At 46.0% G+C, this 18229-nt stretch overlaps 1 protein-coding gene across 1 annotated transcript in view; it reads right to left on the bottom strand.

The window, feature by feature from the left end:
- The window catches only part of Capn13 (calpain 13), a 66602-nt gene that overhangs the window by 7694 nt on the left and 40679 nt on the right, over positions 1-18229 (bottom strand). The window contains exons 14-21 of the mRNA XM_051154518.1: positions 17686-17722; positions 17238-17294; positions 14212-14273; positions 14071-14146; positions 12452-12520; positions 9599-9674; positions 7486-7614; positions 5974-6029 (exon numbers count right to left, since the gene is read on the bottom strand). Coding sequence (XP_051010475.1) covers positions 5974-6029; positions 7486-7614; positions 9599-9674; positions 12452-12520; positions 14071-14146; positions 14212-14273; positions 17238-17294; positions 17686-17722 — 562 coding nt within the window. The remainder of the gene's footprint in view (positions 1-5973; positions 6030-7485; positions 7615-9598; positions 9675-12451; positions 12521-14070; positions 14147-14211; positions 14274-17237; positions 17295-17685; positions 17723-18229) is intronic.

Below are 18229 nucleotides of genomic sequence, written 5' to 3'. Positions count from 1 at the left end.
GAGACCGGTCATCTTTGCCAAGGTCAGGAGCACAAAGATGTCTGTTATGCTTAGTTCTTTGTTTTGTTTTGTTTTGTTTTTAAGTACCTGCTCAGAAATGAAGTATAAATCCTATTCAGGATAACAAAGCAAGGGAAAAAAACCCAACCCAAACCAAACCAAACCAGGAAAAAACCAACAACAACAAAGTAATAAATAGATATAAATTGAAAAGCTGAATATAAAGCTACTTTCAGATATGCTTCTATATTTATAAAACCCAAAGGGATCCCTTCAAAACCAGAACTAACAAAATAGTTTAGAAAGATGTAAGATGTAACATTAGTATACAAAATCAGTGTATTACTAAAAGCTGGCAATGGACAACTGAAAAGAGGGTAAGAAGACAATTTCATTCACAATAGCATCAAAAGGAAGAAAAAAACCAAGGAGACCATTTTACGCAGGACCATAGACAGGAAGGCATCTCTAAGAGAAATTAAAGACGTGAAAATGGAGGTGTGTCCTAAATCTACAGACTTGAAAAGGTGATGTTGTGAATATGACATTTCCCAGTTAATTTAAGATCGAATGCGATTCCTATCAGCCCCACACGCCTCGGATAAGACTTGGAATATAGACTAAATCCTTACAGTATGATGAGCTGATGTTTAAAGACAGCAAGATGGAAGAGATACTAATCATTTTAGCAAAAGGTGTGGAGAAGGGCAGATGTCTATCCACGAAAGGATAAAGCTGAATGACAAAAGCTAAATTGTAAGAACGTTAAAAGAGGATCAGGAGTAAACACTTGTGATCCTGAACTAGACAATATCCTTGAGATCTACTGCCCAAAATATAAATAATTAAAAAAAAAATAGACATGGTAGACCTCATCAAACTTAGAGGCACATGGACTTCAAAGGACACCACCCAGAACTGAAAAGATAAAACAAAACATTCACAAAACCACAGAGTGGGTAGGATCTGGGAAGAGTTGGGGGAAGGGAAAATATAAAATATATTACATGAAAACCATTTTACTTAAAAAAATAGATAAAATTTTTTAAAAATGAAAAGATGACCTGACAAACAGGAGAAAATCAGTCAATAAATTATGATAAAGGACTAGTAATTACATTGTGAAAAAAACTCGTACAACTCAGTAGCAAAAAGATATTAATATATAACAATTTCAATGCAAAATGCAAATGCACAAAGGATTTGAATAGAACTCTCTAAAGAAAACATACACATATTCCATAATCAATGGGAAAGAGTCTCAGCATCATTTGATATCAAGGAAGTGCCAATCAAACCCACAGTGAGGTACCAGTCCAAATCCAAGTGCTGTTCAGACTCCCACCCACTGCTGAGGAAAGACACAAAAGGCAAGCAGCTCTTCTAAATGTCATTCAGAGTAACCACATGATCCTTCAGGTCCATCCCTAGGCAAGCAAAGTGAAAATATGGTTCCCAGTGCTCACCCACAGACATTCACAATATTATTATTAACGGTAGTCGCAAAGTAGAAATGATACCAACAAATACCAGTTGTTGGAAGATGAATCAAATATGGCGTAACATCTATGAAATACTTCTGGGAACAAAAAGGGAATAAAGAATTAAGGCATGCTTCAATGCAGGTGAACCATGAAAATATTATGTTGAGTGAAAGGCATGGTTACTAAGGGTCTCTCGTTGATTCCATTAATATGAAACACCCAGAATAGGCAAATCTACAGAGTCAGAGGGTAGATTAGTGCTTGCTTAAGACTAAAGGCTGCATGCAACTTGGGAGTATGAGGTTGCTTTATATGCAGATGAAAAAATGCCCTAAAATTATATTATAGGAATGGCCTGAAACAAAAAACACAAATGTGTGTGTGTGTGTGTGTGTGTGTGTGTGTGTGTGTGTGTGTGTGTGACAGTATCTTGTCATGTAGCTCTGGCTGGCCCGGAACTCACCTAGGCTGGATTGGAACTTGTGACCCTTCTGCCTTTGCTGCTTCCTGCACTCCAGGTCTCTAGCTGTGTGCCACCGTGCCCAGCACGAACTCCATATTTTAAGTGGGTAAGCTGCATGGTGTGAATTGCATTGCAACAAAGCTCATTAAAAAATATGAAAGAAATTGGCAACAAGAAAACTACATGTTGAGTTTTATGACTGGGGAAGAGGCTATGTGAGAAACTTTATGGGAATTGCCAGTTGGGCTACAGCAAGAAAGGGCCTCTAATACAACAGGGTAGAGCAGACAGTGCAGCCTGAGACCTGAGGCTGGGAAGATCAGAGAATAGGAGGCAATGGTATGGCTGAGGTAGACAACAAAGGAGCAAGGTGTGGTCAGATGGATGGGGGACGGGTGTGCAGATAGTACAAGCTTCAGGGTCTGATGTTAAGGATTCTAGAATTTTCTTGTACAGCAAGAGGGAGAGATGTTGAGGAGCTTTTAACTTGGGGAATGCAGTAAATGGATTTGAATTTTTAAGAGTGTAACTCTGGATTCAGGAAATTGATTTGAGGGATATGAATGGATACAGAAAAATAAGATCAAAAGCCAATGCAAAATTCAGGGCGACAGATGATTTCTAAAAAATTGAAATTGAGGAAGTTTGAGGAGAGAGTAGGAAGTGAAGATGTGGAGACAAATAATTCCTTTGTGGAATATGGCAGTGATGGGAGGAAAGGAACAGTAGTAGCTGGGAGGGATTACCAGGTAGGGGAAATTCAAAAGATACATTTGTTTGGATGAGGCTTAGAAAACCACACACACACACACACACACACACACACACACACACACACACACACACACAGAGAGAGAGAGAGAGAGAGAGAGAGAGAGAGAGAGAGAGAGAGAGAGAGAGAGAGAGAGAGAGAGAGAGAGGTTTAGTATTCAGAGGATAAAGGAGAAAATTTATTCAACCAGGCCCCTGCAAAGGTGGATGGTAATGAGACACAGAACACCCCCAGAGGGAGATTCTGGGCAACAGAATACAAGAGAAGGAGGGGTGTTACCGAAGCTGGCGGATTTGTACATTATTAGTCTGAACCCCTTCGTCTTCCTGCTTCCGTCTCCTCAGTGAAATCCCGAGCCATGTATGAAAGGGCATGCGCAATATTGGATGTCAGAGAGTGACAGTGAACAAGGAAGAGGGGCACTCTCGGGGCAATGACAAGCATTAATGAAAGAGATAGATACATATGCATCTTGCTCCTTGTATTGTCTTAAGATCAGGGAAATGAAAAAAAAAATAGTAAAAAGAGAATTGGGACTTCCCAAAAGAGAGAAAATTTAGTAGAGAAAATTCAGTGACTTTAAAATTTCAAAAATGTACATATCCTGTGAGCCAAATTAGCTTCAAGATACAACTAGAGAAACAGTAACCCCATGCAGATTGTGCTAGGCACAATAACGTTGGAAATGACCTTTTTTTTTTTTTTTTAAGAGTGAAAGGAGAATTCAATACAGTTGAGTAAAACTGACTCTTTTCAATTTGTAAATCACTAGCAACCATCAATTGTTCATCAGGAGGTATTGATGCTCAAATATTACATCTTTATGCAGAGTACTTTTCTCATGGTTTCAAGGCACACACATAATTCATAGATTATCAAATACTATTTATAGAAGTAACAGAACTTCAGAGGGTGTGGTGGTGAGCTTTGATTATTAACTTGATTGGGGTAAGAAACATCTTTTGGGTGCATCTGCAAGGGTATTTTCAGAGAGGACTGACTGAGGTAGTAAGACATGTTCTGAATGTGTTGAGGGTCCCATATTTAAAAAAGGGGTGGGGGAGAAGAAAGCTGGTTGGGTGTGAGTGCCCACCTCCCTCTGTTTCCGGACTGTGGATGCAAAGCTCTAGCTGCCCGTGACCTGCTGCCGTAATTTCAAATGATGAGTAGAAAGGATTGCTGTGGCCAAGCATTTTGTCATAGTGACAAATAACTAACAGAGATGGTACTGATCACAGGACTGTTGCATAGAGAACCAACAGTGGTAACAACCAACAGTGGTAACAACCAACAGTGGTAACAACCAACAGTGGTAAAGAAGAGAGATTTTGCCTCAGCCAACAGAAATGTCTCCAAGGAACTCAAGGTCTGGCAAAGCCAGTCTCTTCTTTTTTTCTGCAGTGGTCCAAGAAGTAAGAGTTTCTATGGAAGCATGGATAGAAATTTGTCTCTAAGTAAGAAACACATAAGATTTCCAGACAGCGGGGGCACAAACTCGCAAGTTCTTCAGGATTCTAGAGCAGTCAGCCAGAATTTCTGCCAATGCAGGATGGGGCAGTGTGACTGAAGACATTCTGTAACTCTCTAGTTTGTCCCATAAAAGTTGAAGAGGAAATGGCGATGTGTTTGTTGTTGAGTGCAAACTAGAAGTATAAACACTAACAACTATACATAGCTACAACTGCCCAAATCCAGTGAGGCAATGGTAGAGCTGAGGTGGCTGGCTCTCCTTTCCCCCACGGTCAGCTGTTCGGATTGCTCCATGGTGTTCTATTTTCACCATTTCTAGTGCCTGTCTAGAATGAGTCATCATCCGTTCTCTTTGGAACATTAATTAAATGTTGTAAATCTCTCATTCACGACTTTCAGGCTGCTTGCTTCGTGCGTGTGTCTGGATGAAATCTGAGCATCTGGCCTTGAAATGCAGGAGCCGTGAGCAGTGGGTCTTGGCTCATAAAGATAAGCTTTCTGAAGTCTCCAAGAGGCTGTTTCCAGGAGCCTTATGTGTCATTCTTAGAGAAAGTGGGGGAAATGCCCATAGGATGAAGAAAGGACTCTTAACGCTGCCATGTCTTACCTGGTCCAGAGGGCTTGCTGGACTTCTCACCTCAGCCGTACATGACCAGGTTCATCCACTGAGAAATGAGCATCATAATTAGAACAAGCATTCTCTCTGCCCCCTTCCCTTTCCTTGTCTCTGGTGTGTGAGTCCTCGTAGGTGTGGATTCATGTGTTTATATAATATGCGAGTTTGGGCGCTAATGTTGACACCAGGTGTCTTCCTTATTTTTTGAAACAGAGTCTCCCATTGGGCCTAGAGTTTGGCAATTTGGCCAGCAGGCTTCAGGGTCCCTTCTGTCTCTGCCTCTCCCGGGCTCTGGGATGGTAAGCATACACGACTATGCCTTGCTATGTGGGTGCTAGGGGTCTAAATTCAGACCCTCATGCTCATGCCATGAGTGCTTTACTGAGTCACACAGCCCCAGCCAGTTTTTTTGTTTTGTTTTGGTTTTGGTTTTCGAGACAGGCTTTTTCTGTGTAGCCTTGGCTGTCCTAGATTCACTTTGTAGACCAGGCTGGCCTCGAACTCACAGTGATCCACCTGTCTCTGCCTCTCAAGTGCTGGGATTAAAGGCGTGCACAACTATGCCCAGCTCCTGGAACCAGTTTTTAAAGCTGGTTCATTTGATGCAGAGCAGAGCAAACACATACCTCCTCCCTTGGAAGATCTCATTTGAGTATCAATGCCTTTTCCCAGCCAATTCCATCCTCAATGTTCTGTCTCAACACATCTCTCCCACCTACTTTCAGGGTAACCCCTTTACAACCCTCTAGTCTACCAGCTGAGCAACCAAACAGCACCTATTCTTTCTAAATAGCCCAGCAGAGAGAAGTATTGTGTTGAGTTGACCATCTGGCTGGTTAGGTGGCTCGAAAATTCAAGCTCAATACACAGCGAGCTCGGTGGATTGTTCTTTACTTCCCTTTTGGATTTATGACTCCCACATAGTCCTCTGCGTTATTAAGCTATTGGAAAAAAAATAAAATCTCTCTGCCAAGATCCTAAAGCTGCCTGGCAGCCTGCAATATATAAAGGCAGTAATTGGAGGCAGCTCCTTCCCCCCAACCCCCACCAGCCTGGCTGGCCTTTGACGGACCATTCCATAGCCCAGGGAGAAGAATGCCCCTTGGAAATGGATCAGGAGAACGTGGCCTGGTACTGTGCCCTGTCCTGGGAGGGGAAGGTGCCTTACCTCCATTTCTGTCAGGTAGATGCCTTTGCCATCCTTGGACAGGTTGCGGAATGCCTCTAGGATAGAGGAAGAAAGGTTCAGACTGGCTGAGAGGTCATCGGCCTTCACTGTCCTAGAGCGCCTCTTGTCTGTTCTGTTTCGTCCAGCTCTACACTGTAGGGCGGCGCTGGGGTCTCCCCTCAAGACACCTTCTAGACTCCACTCCACATACCTTGCTTTTTTTTCTTTGCTGTGTGGGGGTGTGGGGGCTAATTTTTTAATGGGTGCAGTTGGGATCTCCCCAATCTCTTTCAGAACTCAGGTTTCTCTTTCACCTTCTCAGGATTTTGTCCTTTCAATCTTCACTCAGAACCTGGGGCTTTTCAGAAGCACCCCATGGCAGTTAAGATATCAGGATTCAGGGGGTGTTTCTGGACCTCTGTCCCCTTCCCTTCCCTCCCAACAGATGTTTTGTGCTTCCCTGTGAAGCTTCACATACGATTTTATTTCAAACAAAAGCTGTTTTACTAAAAAAAAAAAAAAAAAAAAAAGTGTGGAATCCTCTGGCTGCCGCCATCTTTTTGGATTTTTATAACTTGAAGAAAGACCTTATGCCCCCACGTATTCACCTGTGTGAAACTCTCTCAATACAGATGGAAACCCTCCATTGTATAACTAAACAGTAGAATTTGCTCTAAACGTAACCTAGAGAGGAGACAGGAACAATTAACCTTGTTCCCGAGACAGAGCCTGGTTAGGGTGAGGAAGCAAGAAAGGGAGTTGAGATGTAGGGACAGGAAGGAGTGTAGAAGGGAGGACACAGACATGGTCCACAGCACCATCCTCTGCCTGGGATCCTGGCCTGTGTAAGTGGAGAAAGGGAGATGAATAGCAGCGGGCATGCATCGCTTTCCTCCTGGTCCTGGGTGTGACATGACCAGTGGCTTCATACTCTGGCCACCTTGACTTCCCTGACTGTAATCTGGAACTACTGAGCCAGAACAAACCTTCTACCCCTTAGGTTGCTTTGCTCAGAGTTTTTCATCATAGCAACAGGGGAAGGAAGTAGGACAACTTCCAAGAGAGGAAGTAGGTCAGAACTTGGAGGAAGGATAGAAGGTCAACAGTGCAGGGACTTGAAGAGTAACTTTCTGTGCCATTTGCATAGCACCAGTTACTTCATAAATCTGCTTAGTATAGGTGTTTTTTTTTTTCCCTATTGAGAATGCACTATTACCTGTTGCCATGGGTTGGGGGTTTTCAGTCTTCTTGGCCAACTGCTTCCTTTCATATGTGAATCTCACAGCAGCTGTGCATGGTTCTGGCAGACCTCATTTTCTGCCCCATTCCTTGCCACACCCCTTTGCAGTCTCACTGGCTTGGCCCTCTTAGATCAAGGGGATGTCAAGAAGGACACCAGCCTGCCTACACCTGAGCCTTCACCCAGGTACTGGGGCATCAGTGCTCTCCTGGCCATCTATTCAGTTCACTAGTCACTGTGCAGGTCTACAGAATGCCCCCAGGGTCACTTACTTGCCATCGTCTCCAGCCGTATCAGGAGGCAGACAAGACTGGGGAAGCTGACTCGTCCAGAGCTGTCGCTGTACCTGAGTGCCATGAGGCTCAGTAGCTCATTGCTGATGAAGACTCCTAAAAGGAAGTCTGAGATGGGAAGGTAAGTCGGTGAGCTGAGGGGAGACTGGAGACCGCATGGTCCCCTGCCTCGTGAGGCTCAGCAACCCTGTCAAGACGGTCCAACAGCCTGCTGCCACACCCTCTACTCAGTCCAGTATGTCAGCCACTCAGGGTCTCTCCTTTTTCTCTCAGCTGTTGGCTGTTGTGCTCTAGTGTTACACGCCTTCAGCTTGGCAGAGACCAACTCAAGAAACTCAAGACACTAACTACTCCTCTGAAAACACATTGTCCTTTTTCAATAATAGAAAATGCTCATGTAGCATGGAGATGTCAGGACACCTAAGGGCTTAAGGTCAGCCCTGCATCTGCCAGCTTCCTCTTTGCTGGTGATCGTATTAAAACGTCTTCCAACTAGATGCCATGACTCTCTGTAAGGCAGGTGTGGTCCCCATGCAAGAGGAAAGGGAAAGGCTGGGGCACAGAAGGGACACCACAACTTAGAAGGTCACTTCCGCAGGGCAGAAGTAGGCACCTTGCCCTCTTTCTTTGACCTTGTCATTCTGCATCTCTAGTTAAAAGCTCCAGGGAGGCGCCAACCACATAAGTGACAAGTGAAGAGTGGCCAAAAGTTGATGCTCTAGTGAGCAGGCAGACACTTGAAAGCTGAGCCACTCGTGTAGGGATGAGCTTGGTGGCCTGTGGGCCCTATGCAGCTAGAGGCACATTTGATTTCTACAGCAGAGCTGATAAAATAGGAAACAAGTACCTTCAGACAAGGCTTGAGTTTTCCAGATAGCCGCCTTCAGTGGCTAATTTCCATCACTCCATAAGTTACCTGCCTAGCTTGAGAGCTTTCTCTATTTCACTCCCCTCCCCACTTCCTCCCCTTTGGTCGTTAGGCTCCATTGATGATTCCATCTTTAACCACTGGCTCTTCCGTGGTTCTCCAAGGGTGGCCACAAAAATTATGCCTTGGAATTTGCCAGAAATGCACTTTATCCATCCCCATCCCCCAAAAAGATCAAAATTGGAAATGGAGGTATAATTTAACCTTCCTAGTTCTAGCAAACCTATCAGGGTACTGTGGGGCAGCTCAGCTCTTGGGCATCTCAGCCTTCTGCTATGCTGCTGACCTGTGATGCTGGGGTACAGCTGCTAACAGTCATAATCAAGGGGAGGAGCTATGCTCAAGTGGAGAACAGTGTCTTGTATTTCTACCACTTTCTATGCCGGGAGCACAGGAAGAAGAATTATGGAGGCGCCTTTTCCAGAGGTAACCTGGGGGGAATATGATTCTACGGCTTATTAAGGAAGGTGGCCATTTCCTTACATAACCTTTATGAGGTCTGTCTTCCCCACAGGTACGGTGGAAGTAATGATTCCTGCCCTTCCCCATTGGCAGCCAAGTGGAGACAATGAAACGAGATGATGTGAATGGTTCTTGGTGAACTATGAAGCACTTATGCACCCTGAAGTATTGTTATCATTATCCCAGGACAGAAAGCTTGTGCCTACTTGAAGCCATCATATGCCATTTGGTTTAGTTTAGCCTTGCACCTTCTGTGAAGAGAGAGAAGTGCGGTTCCTCAGCCTGCTTGTGGGTATTTAACCCCGACAAACCAGACAGTGAGCTAGAAGCTTCTGGAAGACCAGCTTCATTCCTTGTAAGTTAACAGTCATGTAGGTCTCTCTCCCTCTCTCTCCCTCCCTCCTTCCCTCTCCTTCTCTCTTTCCCTCTCTCCCCCTTCTCTCCCCATCAATCAGAGCTGTGTTGGAGAGAAAAGTGATTGCGGAAGTTGACGGGTGTAGGACTGCTCAGGCTGTGCACAGGGAGAGCTCAGATCTGAGTCTGTGGTGCTGGAAGCCCATCAAAGTCAATGTAGGTAGGGGAGGGCACATAAGCTAGATGTCTCTTTTCTTCCATATGCCCATGCTTATGGCATGCTGGGAAGATGGTCCCCACACATGCCCCATGGTCCTCGTTCATCCAGGCACCTGGGCTCCATGTTACCTGTACTCTCTATGACTTTCCATAAGTCTGAGCTCAGGAGGACTCCAGGGTTCCTCTGGATGTTCTGAAAAACATGCTGATGGGGGAAAAGAAACAAAAAGCCTGTAAGGACCTAGAGGGTGTGGATAGAAGACGTCCTGTAAGTCTATTTTCCACCCCCACAGAGGAGGCTTTACTGAAGTGTACAAGGACTGGCTTACAGAGGGGTAGGGAGGGAAGGGTCATGTGGGGATGGCCGCACCCCTAAGTCCATCAGTCTGGTCACAACTGGACCTGAAGCTCCCTTCTTCCAACCAATCTCCTTTCCTCTCCTCTCTCTAGACACATGGGGCATTTGGCTGCCTTTGGGGAAGGCACAAGGCCTCTGTAGACCAGCAGTTCTCAACCTTCCTAATGCTAAGACCCTTTAATACAGTTCTTCATGCTGTGGTGATCTCTAACCGTAGACTTACTTTCATTGCTACTTCATAGCTGTAATTTTGCCATTGTTATGCATTGCAAAGTAAATCTTTTTTGGAGATAGAGGTTTACCAAAGGACTTTTGATCCTCAGGCTGAGAGCCACTGCTCCAAAGGGTTTGTGTCTAGTAGTAGTTACGAGTACAGACTTAGCTGGGTATGGGTGGCCCATCTCTTTAATCCCCCCACTCTGGGAGGCAGAGGCAGGTAGATTGCTCTGAGCTCAAGGTCAGCCTTTTCTACAAAGTGAGTCCAGGACAGCCAAGGCTACACAGAGAAACCCTGTCTCAAACAACAACAACAACAACAACAACAACAACAACAACAACAACAACAAAGAAAGTACAGGCTTAATGGATGATCTGCCTGGATTTAAGTTCCAACTCAACTATTGGCCAGCTGTGTAACTAACATTCACATCAAGTTACTCTGTCTTTCCAGGGCTCAGTTTCCTCACCTACAATACAGGCCTGGTAAAAAGAAGGCAACGAACAAACATCTATAAAGTACAAATCCATAAGGTGCCTATCACTCACTAACACCTACATGTGCATGCTCATATATGAATCCCTTCACTTGTATATTAGTGAGTGCTGTATAGAAAATACCAGAAGCAGGTTAGAGCTGTGTCCCCACCCAAGCATGTCTGCAGAAGGCAATGACCATAGCAGCAGCAGCCACTATTGCACCACTCTTGGATTTATCAGAGACCTTTCCTCTCTGCCTAATGCTCATTGTAATCCTGACCCAACACATACTTCCTAGATGAGGAAACTGACCCTCTGGCAGGTGGGTCTTGGATTAAGCAGGCAGCACCTCAGGGCTGAACACAGAGTGCCTGACTGCCATGTGTACACAGATGCCTCACAGGAGATTTTCCCTGTCAAAATCTCAAATCCCAGGTATGCAAGGTAAGGCCAACTGTGGGGTGGGGTGGGGGTAGGGGTTGGGGGTGGGGCAATAGCTGTAGTCTGACAGCCTGAGGGCCTCCTCTTGGCCTTATTTGGTTTCTGGTAGGTTTGAAGGTAAACAGCAAGTGCTTTTCACTATAGAATCTCATTCATTTAGTAGCTGATTAGCTAGGTCAGTTATTGAATGGTTCTTAGTGCTGCTGTGTCACACACACCTTGGAGGTCTCTAAGGGGAAGATGAACAGGAGGAAGAGGATCCAGCAATAGAAGGGTAGGAGGAGCCTGTCAACCAATCTAGTGTCTAGTGAGAAGTCAAATGGCCCGCTGTCAGGGACCAGGCGATGCATCTTGGCATAGCCACACAGGGGTACTTGATTCACCCTTTCAGAATGTTCAGAGGCTATGACATGATTAACCATATGATATATTGGTGCTATTTAATTTTTAAAAGCAGCTTGTACACATATATATATTTATATGATTGACTGATTGCCTTATTTAATTATGCACTCATTTATTTATTTGACATATTCTATGTAGCTAAGGCTGGCTTTAAGCTCTGATCTTTGTGCCTCCACTCCCTGAGTGCTGGGATTACAGATGTGTGTCATCATGGCTGGCTGGATTATACTTTTATTTAGTTTGTATAAATATTCCTATTATAAGACACATTTTGGGGCATATTAACTGGGTCTTAACACTTTCCCTTTGGCAAAATCATGTTTTCTTTTTTGAATTTATTATTCTTTTCTCATCCATGTTTTTTTTTTTTTTTTTTTTTGTCAATAAGCATCACTTTTAGAATAAGGAAAAGTTCCTTTTAACTACATAACATTAAGGCAGACAGTGTGGCTTACCCTACAGGTGTCTGCTAAGAGGCAAGGAGTCAGAAGAGACAGTGATCAGGTCATAGGGACTGGCAAGAGAGACGTGGCAAGGAAGGCATATCTGGAGATGCCTGCATTCTTAGGATGGATGTGTAATGGCCAGGCTTGGGGTATGGGAGGGAAAGAGGAAGGCACAGCATTTGTAGGGGGCAGTGAGGCATCTTAGAGTTGGGTTTCAGAGGAAGGAGTATAAGTCAAAATGGCCTCTTCTGGACTTAAAAATAGAGGCTGAACTAAGCGGGTTTTGTGCGCTGCTTTCAGACTTTGCCCTGAGGACAATGGGGAGCCATACCCAGGCCACAGGCCAACCACATCTGTTCTGGTAGATCCTCCCATGGGGATAGGCATTGGGATAGAAAGAGATTGGTTCAGACCAAGGAGTGTTTCAATGGATATCATGGCCGTTCCAGATGCTGTCCATGGTAGCCTCTTTCTCCAGTCTCCTACAAACATTCCTCATCCTGCCCCTCAGGCAGGGTGACCCTCAGGGAACAGGGTTTCTCACCCTTTCATACCCCAATGTGGGACACCCAGGAAGCATTTGCTCAGCCGGGTTAAACAAGAGTGTTGGGCGTGTCATGGAGAACGTGACCATACCTGGAAGTGGCTAAGGCGACTCCATAGTCTGGCAAATTCTCTCTGATCCAGGCGCCCGTTCACCTTCAGCTGGAGGACAAGTTAAGGGCTAAACAGTCCAGAGGGCAGCGGGCAAGGGGAGCTGTTTGTCCCCCTAACAAAGCCAGAACAGCTTTATCCTTCAGCTGGTAACCCAGGGCCATGTTGGCCCCGTGCCAGCTGCCTCCCACTCTACCTGAAGGTGATGTGGTTCAGATTTGTTTTCACAAAAGAAAATGTGTGGTTAGAAGGAAGGACCCCTGAGAAAGGTGTCAAGTTTGGTTATATCTAGCCGAAGAGAAGGAGCCCCCCAAACCCCGGCCCCAACATGGCCTTTACCAATTGGGCTAGGTTCTCCAGCAGGTGAGGGGAGGGAGGAACATTCACGGGCCTTACAATTGCAGAAGCAGTGTGGATAGGTAAATGTGCCATGCCTGAGCCATGTGTGGAGCTGGAATGTGTATTAATGCCTCCCCAACCATCCCTTATGATAGGCAACTAATGCAGGAAAAAAAATTAAATCGAACTCTGAGAGCTAGCCTGCTACCTTAGTGTTTAACTTCAGGGGAGGCTCTATTTGCAGTCTCCCAGTACAATGCATGTGTGGGGAGGGAGTGGGTGAGGGAGTCTTTTCTACCCTTTTCCACTCATCCCCCAGCTGAGTGCCCTGGCCACAGGGCTGCAAGGACCATTTGGATTCTTCTGCATCTCCGAGTGACTCCGGACCACAGCCAGCCGAGACAGGGCTGATTTATGACTCCATCAGGAAGCCTTCTTGTTCTACAATGACTGGCTTCGCATTCACAATCGAGCCTTGTTAACAGTGTGAGAGAGGGGGTGATCTGTCTCTCTCTGGGGACAGCCACAGCCTGGGGAGGGGTACCAGGCTTGGGATCCATTCTGTATGGCCAGTGTCTCTCCTGCCTAAAGACGGAGAGGTCAGATAGAGGAGAGGGTGTTAGGATGAGAGGTTCCTGGTCCTGAGTCTTATGGCCATAGACCTGGGATAGCCACTGAATTGGCTCGAGACCGGCATCTATAGGTACAAAAGCACCATGTGAGCCACAAGGTGTGCCACCACTGTGCACTGCAGACCAACAAGGTTTAGGAGTTTTTGGTGGTTATCTTTGTGGGCTTTGTGAATGAGAAATCCAAGCAATGTGGAAAGACTTTGCCAACGTTGAAAGAGAGCTTTAATTGGAGGAGATAGGGTAGGCCAAGGTTACAGCATAGTCCTTGGAAGCTAAAACTTCTGTTTCAAATATATGTATAACTTCCAACTAGCTGTATAATCTGAGCAAAAATACTTAACCTTTGTGACCCCCCCCCCCCACCATGTCTTCCATTGTTCAACGGGATAATAGCTGTTGCATCACCAGGGCTGTTGCAAGCATTTCAAATGTACTTCCTTAGAGTTAAATTTGGTCAGTAGTGACTATTGCTATGGCTGCTGTGATGAGTTGGATTCTGGAGTGAGTTGGTAGACAAGTCACAGTATCCATGTGCTGGTCTGTAATGAGAATCCCAGGGAAGCCCACAGGGGAGTTGGGTTCCTAGGGTTGCAGTGGGGGTGGGCAGGGGAGAATGACTGTAAAGGATACATCCATTAGAGCCACGATGCTTTGACACTGGTCCAAGGAGAAAGTGTCCCCTGGAGACCCAGAGGAAGGAGAAGGACTGAAGGACCATCAAGGGTGGCAACATGGGGGATAAGGCCAGAGCCAACAGGCCTCTGAGCTGACATACCTGTCGGGAACTCCTGGTTGAGAAGCCTCTGCAGTTGGGTGGCATCAATGTCCAGTCCCTGATCCAAAACATGGTAAAGATGGGTTGTGGGATGGGACTCAGGAACCAAGGAACACATCCACCCAGATCTGTAGCAGCTCTCTGACTCCTGAGCCCTTCCTTTCCATAGCATGTCTACCTGTTCTTTGTCCTGGGCCTGCCCTGGGTTCTGCCATGGATAACTCTGTCCTTGAATAGCCATCATAATGGTTGGTCCTGACACTGGGCTCCTGGTGTGGGCTCCCTCATACTGCTTCCCTCCGCCTATTACTGGCCAGAACACATCTTTCCATCTCACCTTATCACTATGGCTGGCACGGGGGTGGGAGGGGGGACACTCTCAGGAGGACCATCACAGGATAACCAGTTGTAGCCATTTAGGCGTCTTTGTACTTCCAGAGAGACAGTGTGATATGTGATGACATTGTTTACGCATGCGTGTGATGACAGGAGCTAAAGCTACTCACAGTCTAGGCTACTAGATGCTGCTGCCATCAAGGAGCACATTACTTTGTCTTCCAGATACTGAGGCAAAGAGAAAGATGTCATGGCTTCCCTTAGGGAGTTGGCACTGGAGTGAGGTTTCTCAGCGGGTGGACTTGGAGAGTGGCAATCCAAGGCTCAGAATTCAGGTTCCTCCCAGAGACCTTCTGAGAAGAACCCATCACAGATAACAGCCCTCACAGCCCCCTTACACTGCCCCCCTTTGTCCTTCTAACACTGGCAGTGCCACTTTGCTCTGAAAGGAAGAACAGCCCCATATCCCATCCTTGTAAGGCTCCACAGTAGTGAGAAGCATAGACTCTAAGCTGCCAGTGTCTGATTGGTCCTCAGGTCCTCCTTCTAACCTCTCATAGTTTAGGGATATCAGAAAAGTTGGCTTAGCTGGGCAGTGGTGGTGCACGCCTTTAATCCCAGCACTTGGGAGGCAGAGGCAGATGGATCTCTGTGAGTTCAAGCACAGCCTGGTCTACAGAGCAGGTTCCAGGACAGCCAAGGCTATACAAAGAAACTCTGAGTTGGGAAAAAAAAAGTTGTCTTTGTGTGCCTACCATCAACCAAGTTTTTCTTTAAAAGTATCTTGACCCCTTATAGATGTTTTCATGCTCTTCTCAGAAGGGACTCACCATCTGGACAGAACATCGAATGCCTGCACATCCTGCTCCCTATTGCCCAGCTGGGGCACATGTGGACCGAGACTCCACACCCTGTCACCCACCAGAGCATTTATGGAATTTATAGCAGGTTTGGCAATGGTGGTTGCTTAGACAAGTTCCCCCAAGAATTGCACATAGGAACTGTGGGACACTCTAAGGCTGGGGATGTCATATTTCCAAAGCTTAGTGGGCTACTGTTGGTACATGGGGGAAAGTACTAGAAGTTTAGAAAATGCTTGTCAACTGAATTCATAAAGGATGGTGGTTAGATTTGCTCTGTCTAATCCTGGAGCCCAAATGCATCATTCCTTTCTGACTGACTAGCAGGCCTGGTTATGCCATCTGCACCACCATGACTAATAAAAGCAACTAGTGGTAATGCATGCTGATAAATGACTGTATTAATAAAGCTAGTTAAAACAAATGTGAGAGATCAGGAGAGAGGATGCAGTGAGGGCAGGAGAAATGCTTTGCTTAAGAATTTCTTGGGAGGCCACAACCACTAAGTGTGGTTTGCAGGCTGTACAGGATGGTGCCAGGGGTGCCTTGCTCTAGGATGCCTGCCTAAGAGTGACCTAGGCACACTGCTGCATCTATGTCTTATTTTAATTCTGACTGATGTCTAATTCCAGCTAACAGTCACTTTATGGGGAGCCAAACATTTGCCTGTCATTTGGAAAAGCCCTGATTAAGGAGTCTGTACCATCCTATCATATGACAAATTATATTTTTATTTTAGAAGTACAGGTGCATGGACTGATGTGAAAATGTACCACCTGCCCCGAAGAAGCTTGGTCTCAGGCATTCTAATCAGGTCCTGCTGGCCACCTCAGAGCAGCTAACCCAGGCTTGGGCATCTGCTCCTGGGGAGCTAGTCTGTCTTAATTCAATCTGACAGAAATGATTGAGCACCTCCTCTGGGCCAAGGACAGTGATCCGTGTTTGGGGACAAGCAATGCATATGAAGTTGTCTCTGCCTTTGGGAACCTACAGACAGGGGACAATGGTCTTCTGGGTCAGCTTTGTTTCATTGAGAGCCAGCCTGAATCCTGGGCAAGTGCTGATGGGCTTCAGGGATGTTCTTTTCAACACCCACCCCTCACTCCAGCCCACTCTTCATCTCTCCCCTCCCCTGTTTGTATGTGGGTCCAAGCCGTGTCTGGGATACCACCATGTTATTAGTCCTCTGAGTACAGAGGCAGGGATGACTGGCATCATTCCTTCCTCAGCCTCTGCTTGGCCCACAGTACACAAAATCATCTATATCACTTTGTGCTTCCCACACCAACACGGTTATTAATGGTAAAAGGCCCATCCCACGGAACCATTGGCAGCTCTTTTATCCTGAGGAGTCAAGGAGTTCTTTATAACAGTTTATTAAACCATTAGGAAGGCCCCGTGTGCACATAGGTGGCTTGGCAGGAAGAGAGCTTGTTGGGGCTTTCCGAAGCTGGCCAGCTCTAGGGAGGAACGATGCCAAGTTTGGGGCTGGGGGAGGGGGATGGACGAGCCAGAGAAAGAAAGATTTCTGCCAACTGCTTGTCTAAAGGCTTAAGCCACAGTATATCCCTTACACACAGCCCCTAATTATCCTCTGCCTTCCTAAGCTCTATGTTCCAATGGGAGTCCACCCACATTGGGACATCACTTGTCTTCAGAACTTGGCAAGAAGAACATTTGGGAACGGTCCAGGGGTAGAAAGGCTAATACGATCAAGTCCCTTTTGCTCCATGCATTCTGGTAAGCGACTGAAACTATCTCTCTCTCTTTCCCTGCATTTTCTCCCTCTCCTGATAGGTGAGGTCTAGGGGCGTTAAATAGCATACCTGATCCATCGATCTGTAGAGAATGCTTTTTAGCGATCCGTTTTCTGAAAGACTTCTCTGGATCAAAGGGAAAACAGTTACGTTAAATTTCTGGGAAAGAGGCCATTCGTCTGGTAAAGGTTTGTTTTAGCAAGCCCTGGCCTGACTGAGGGATACAGTCAGCCTACCTGAATCTAAGACATGGCTTCCCCTGGTAGTTGCAGGGGCAAGGTGAAGGAAATCAAGCTTTAAGGGGATTTGAAAACTAAAGTTTGCTAGAAGGAAGATACTTGGGTCCAGTCCAGTCTTGGAGGGCTGGTCTCTTCTGCCTCACCTCTCAGAGCTACACCATTAGCCTATCATATTGTCTCTGCTTTTCCTGGCCAATAGCAAGACCAAGAAGGAGAAAGAAGCTCTTGGGAGATGTGATGTAACTAGCAAAGATAGGAAACAAGATCTGTACACCTACCTTGAGGGCTCTGAGGTTGGAACTGTTGCTTGGATTCCTAGAAAACCAGGAAACAGTGTGACACAAATGACCCACAGCATATTTCCAGGAGTCTACTTGTGGAGGGTACCCAATGATACCTAATAGCTCTGGCAAGGGTGAGTAGAAGGCAGCCATGGCAGTAGCCACACAATGATCAGATGCTCCTTTGGATGGGCATGGCCTGGTTTCCTAGCCACTGGCTTATTCACACTGGGATGCACATGGATGGTAACTTTTACTTCCAGGATGCAGATGACCTTTCATTCATGCTCTATCTCGAATTGGCAGTGATGGCCCTTACATATTCACTGTGGAGACGTCTGTGACTATAGTAACTCCTGCCTCAGGCTCAAATGGAACAGGACTTGTTGACCCCAACCTTGACCCATGGCTTAACATTCAAGAGTCTGTCTTTCAGGTCAGCCTGTCTTCCTGGTCTACCCTGTACATATGACGAACAAGCCTCAGGCTCTGTCATGCCCCCTGCTTCTTCCCAGGCTCTTTCATCCCACATGGATTGTCT

This window comes from Acomys russatus, chromosome 1 (assembly GCF_903995435.1).
Source record: "Acomys russatus chromosome 1, mAcoRus1.1, whole genome shotgun sequence".
Lineage (NCBI taxonomy): Eukaryota > Metazoa > Chordata > Mammalia > Rodentia > Muridae > Acomys > Acomys russatus.
The sequence above is the reverse complement of the archived record's forward strand: the minus strand, read 5'-3'. Positions and strand labels throughout refer to the sequence as shown.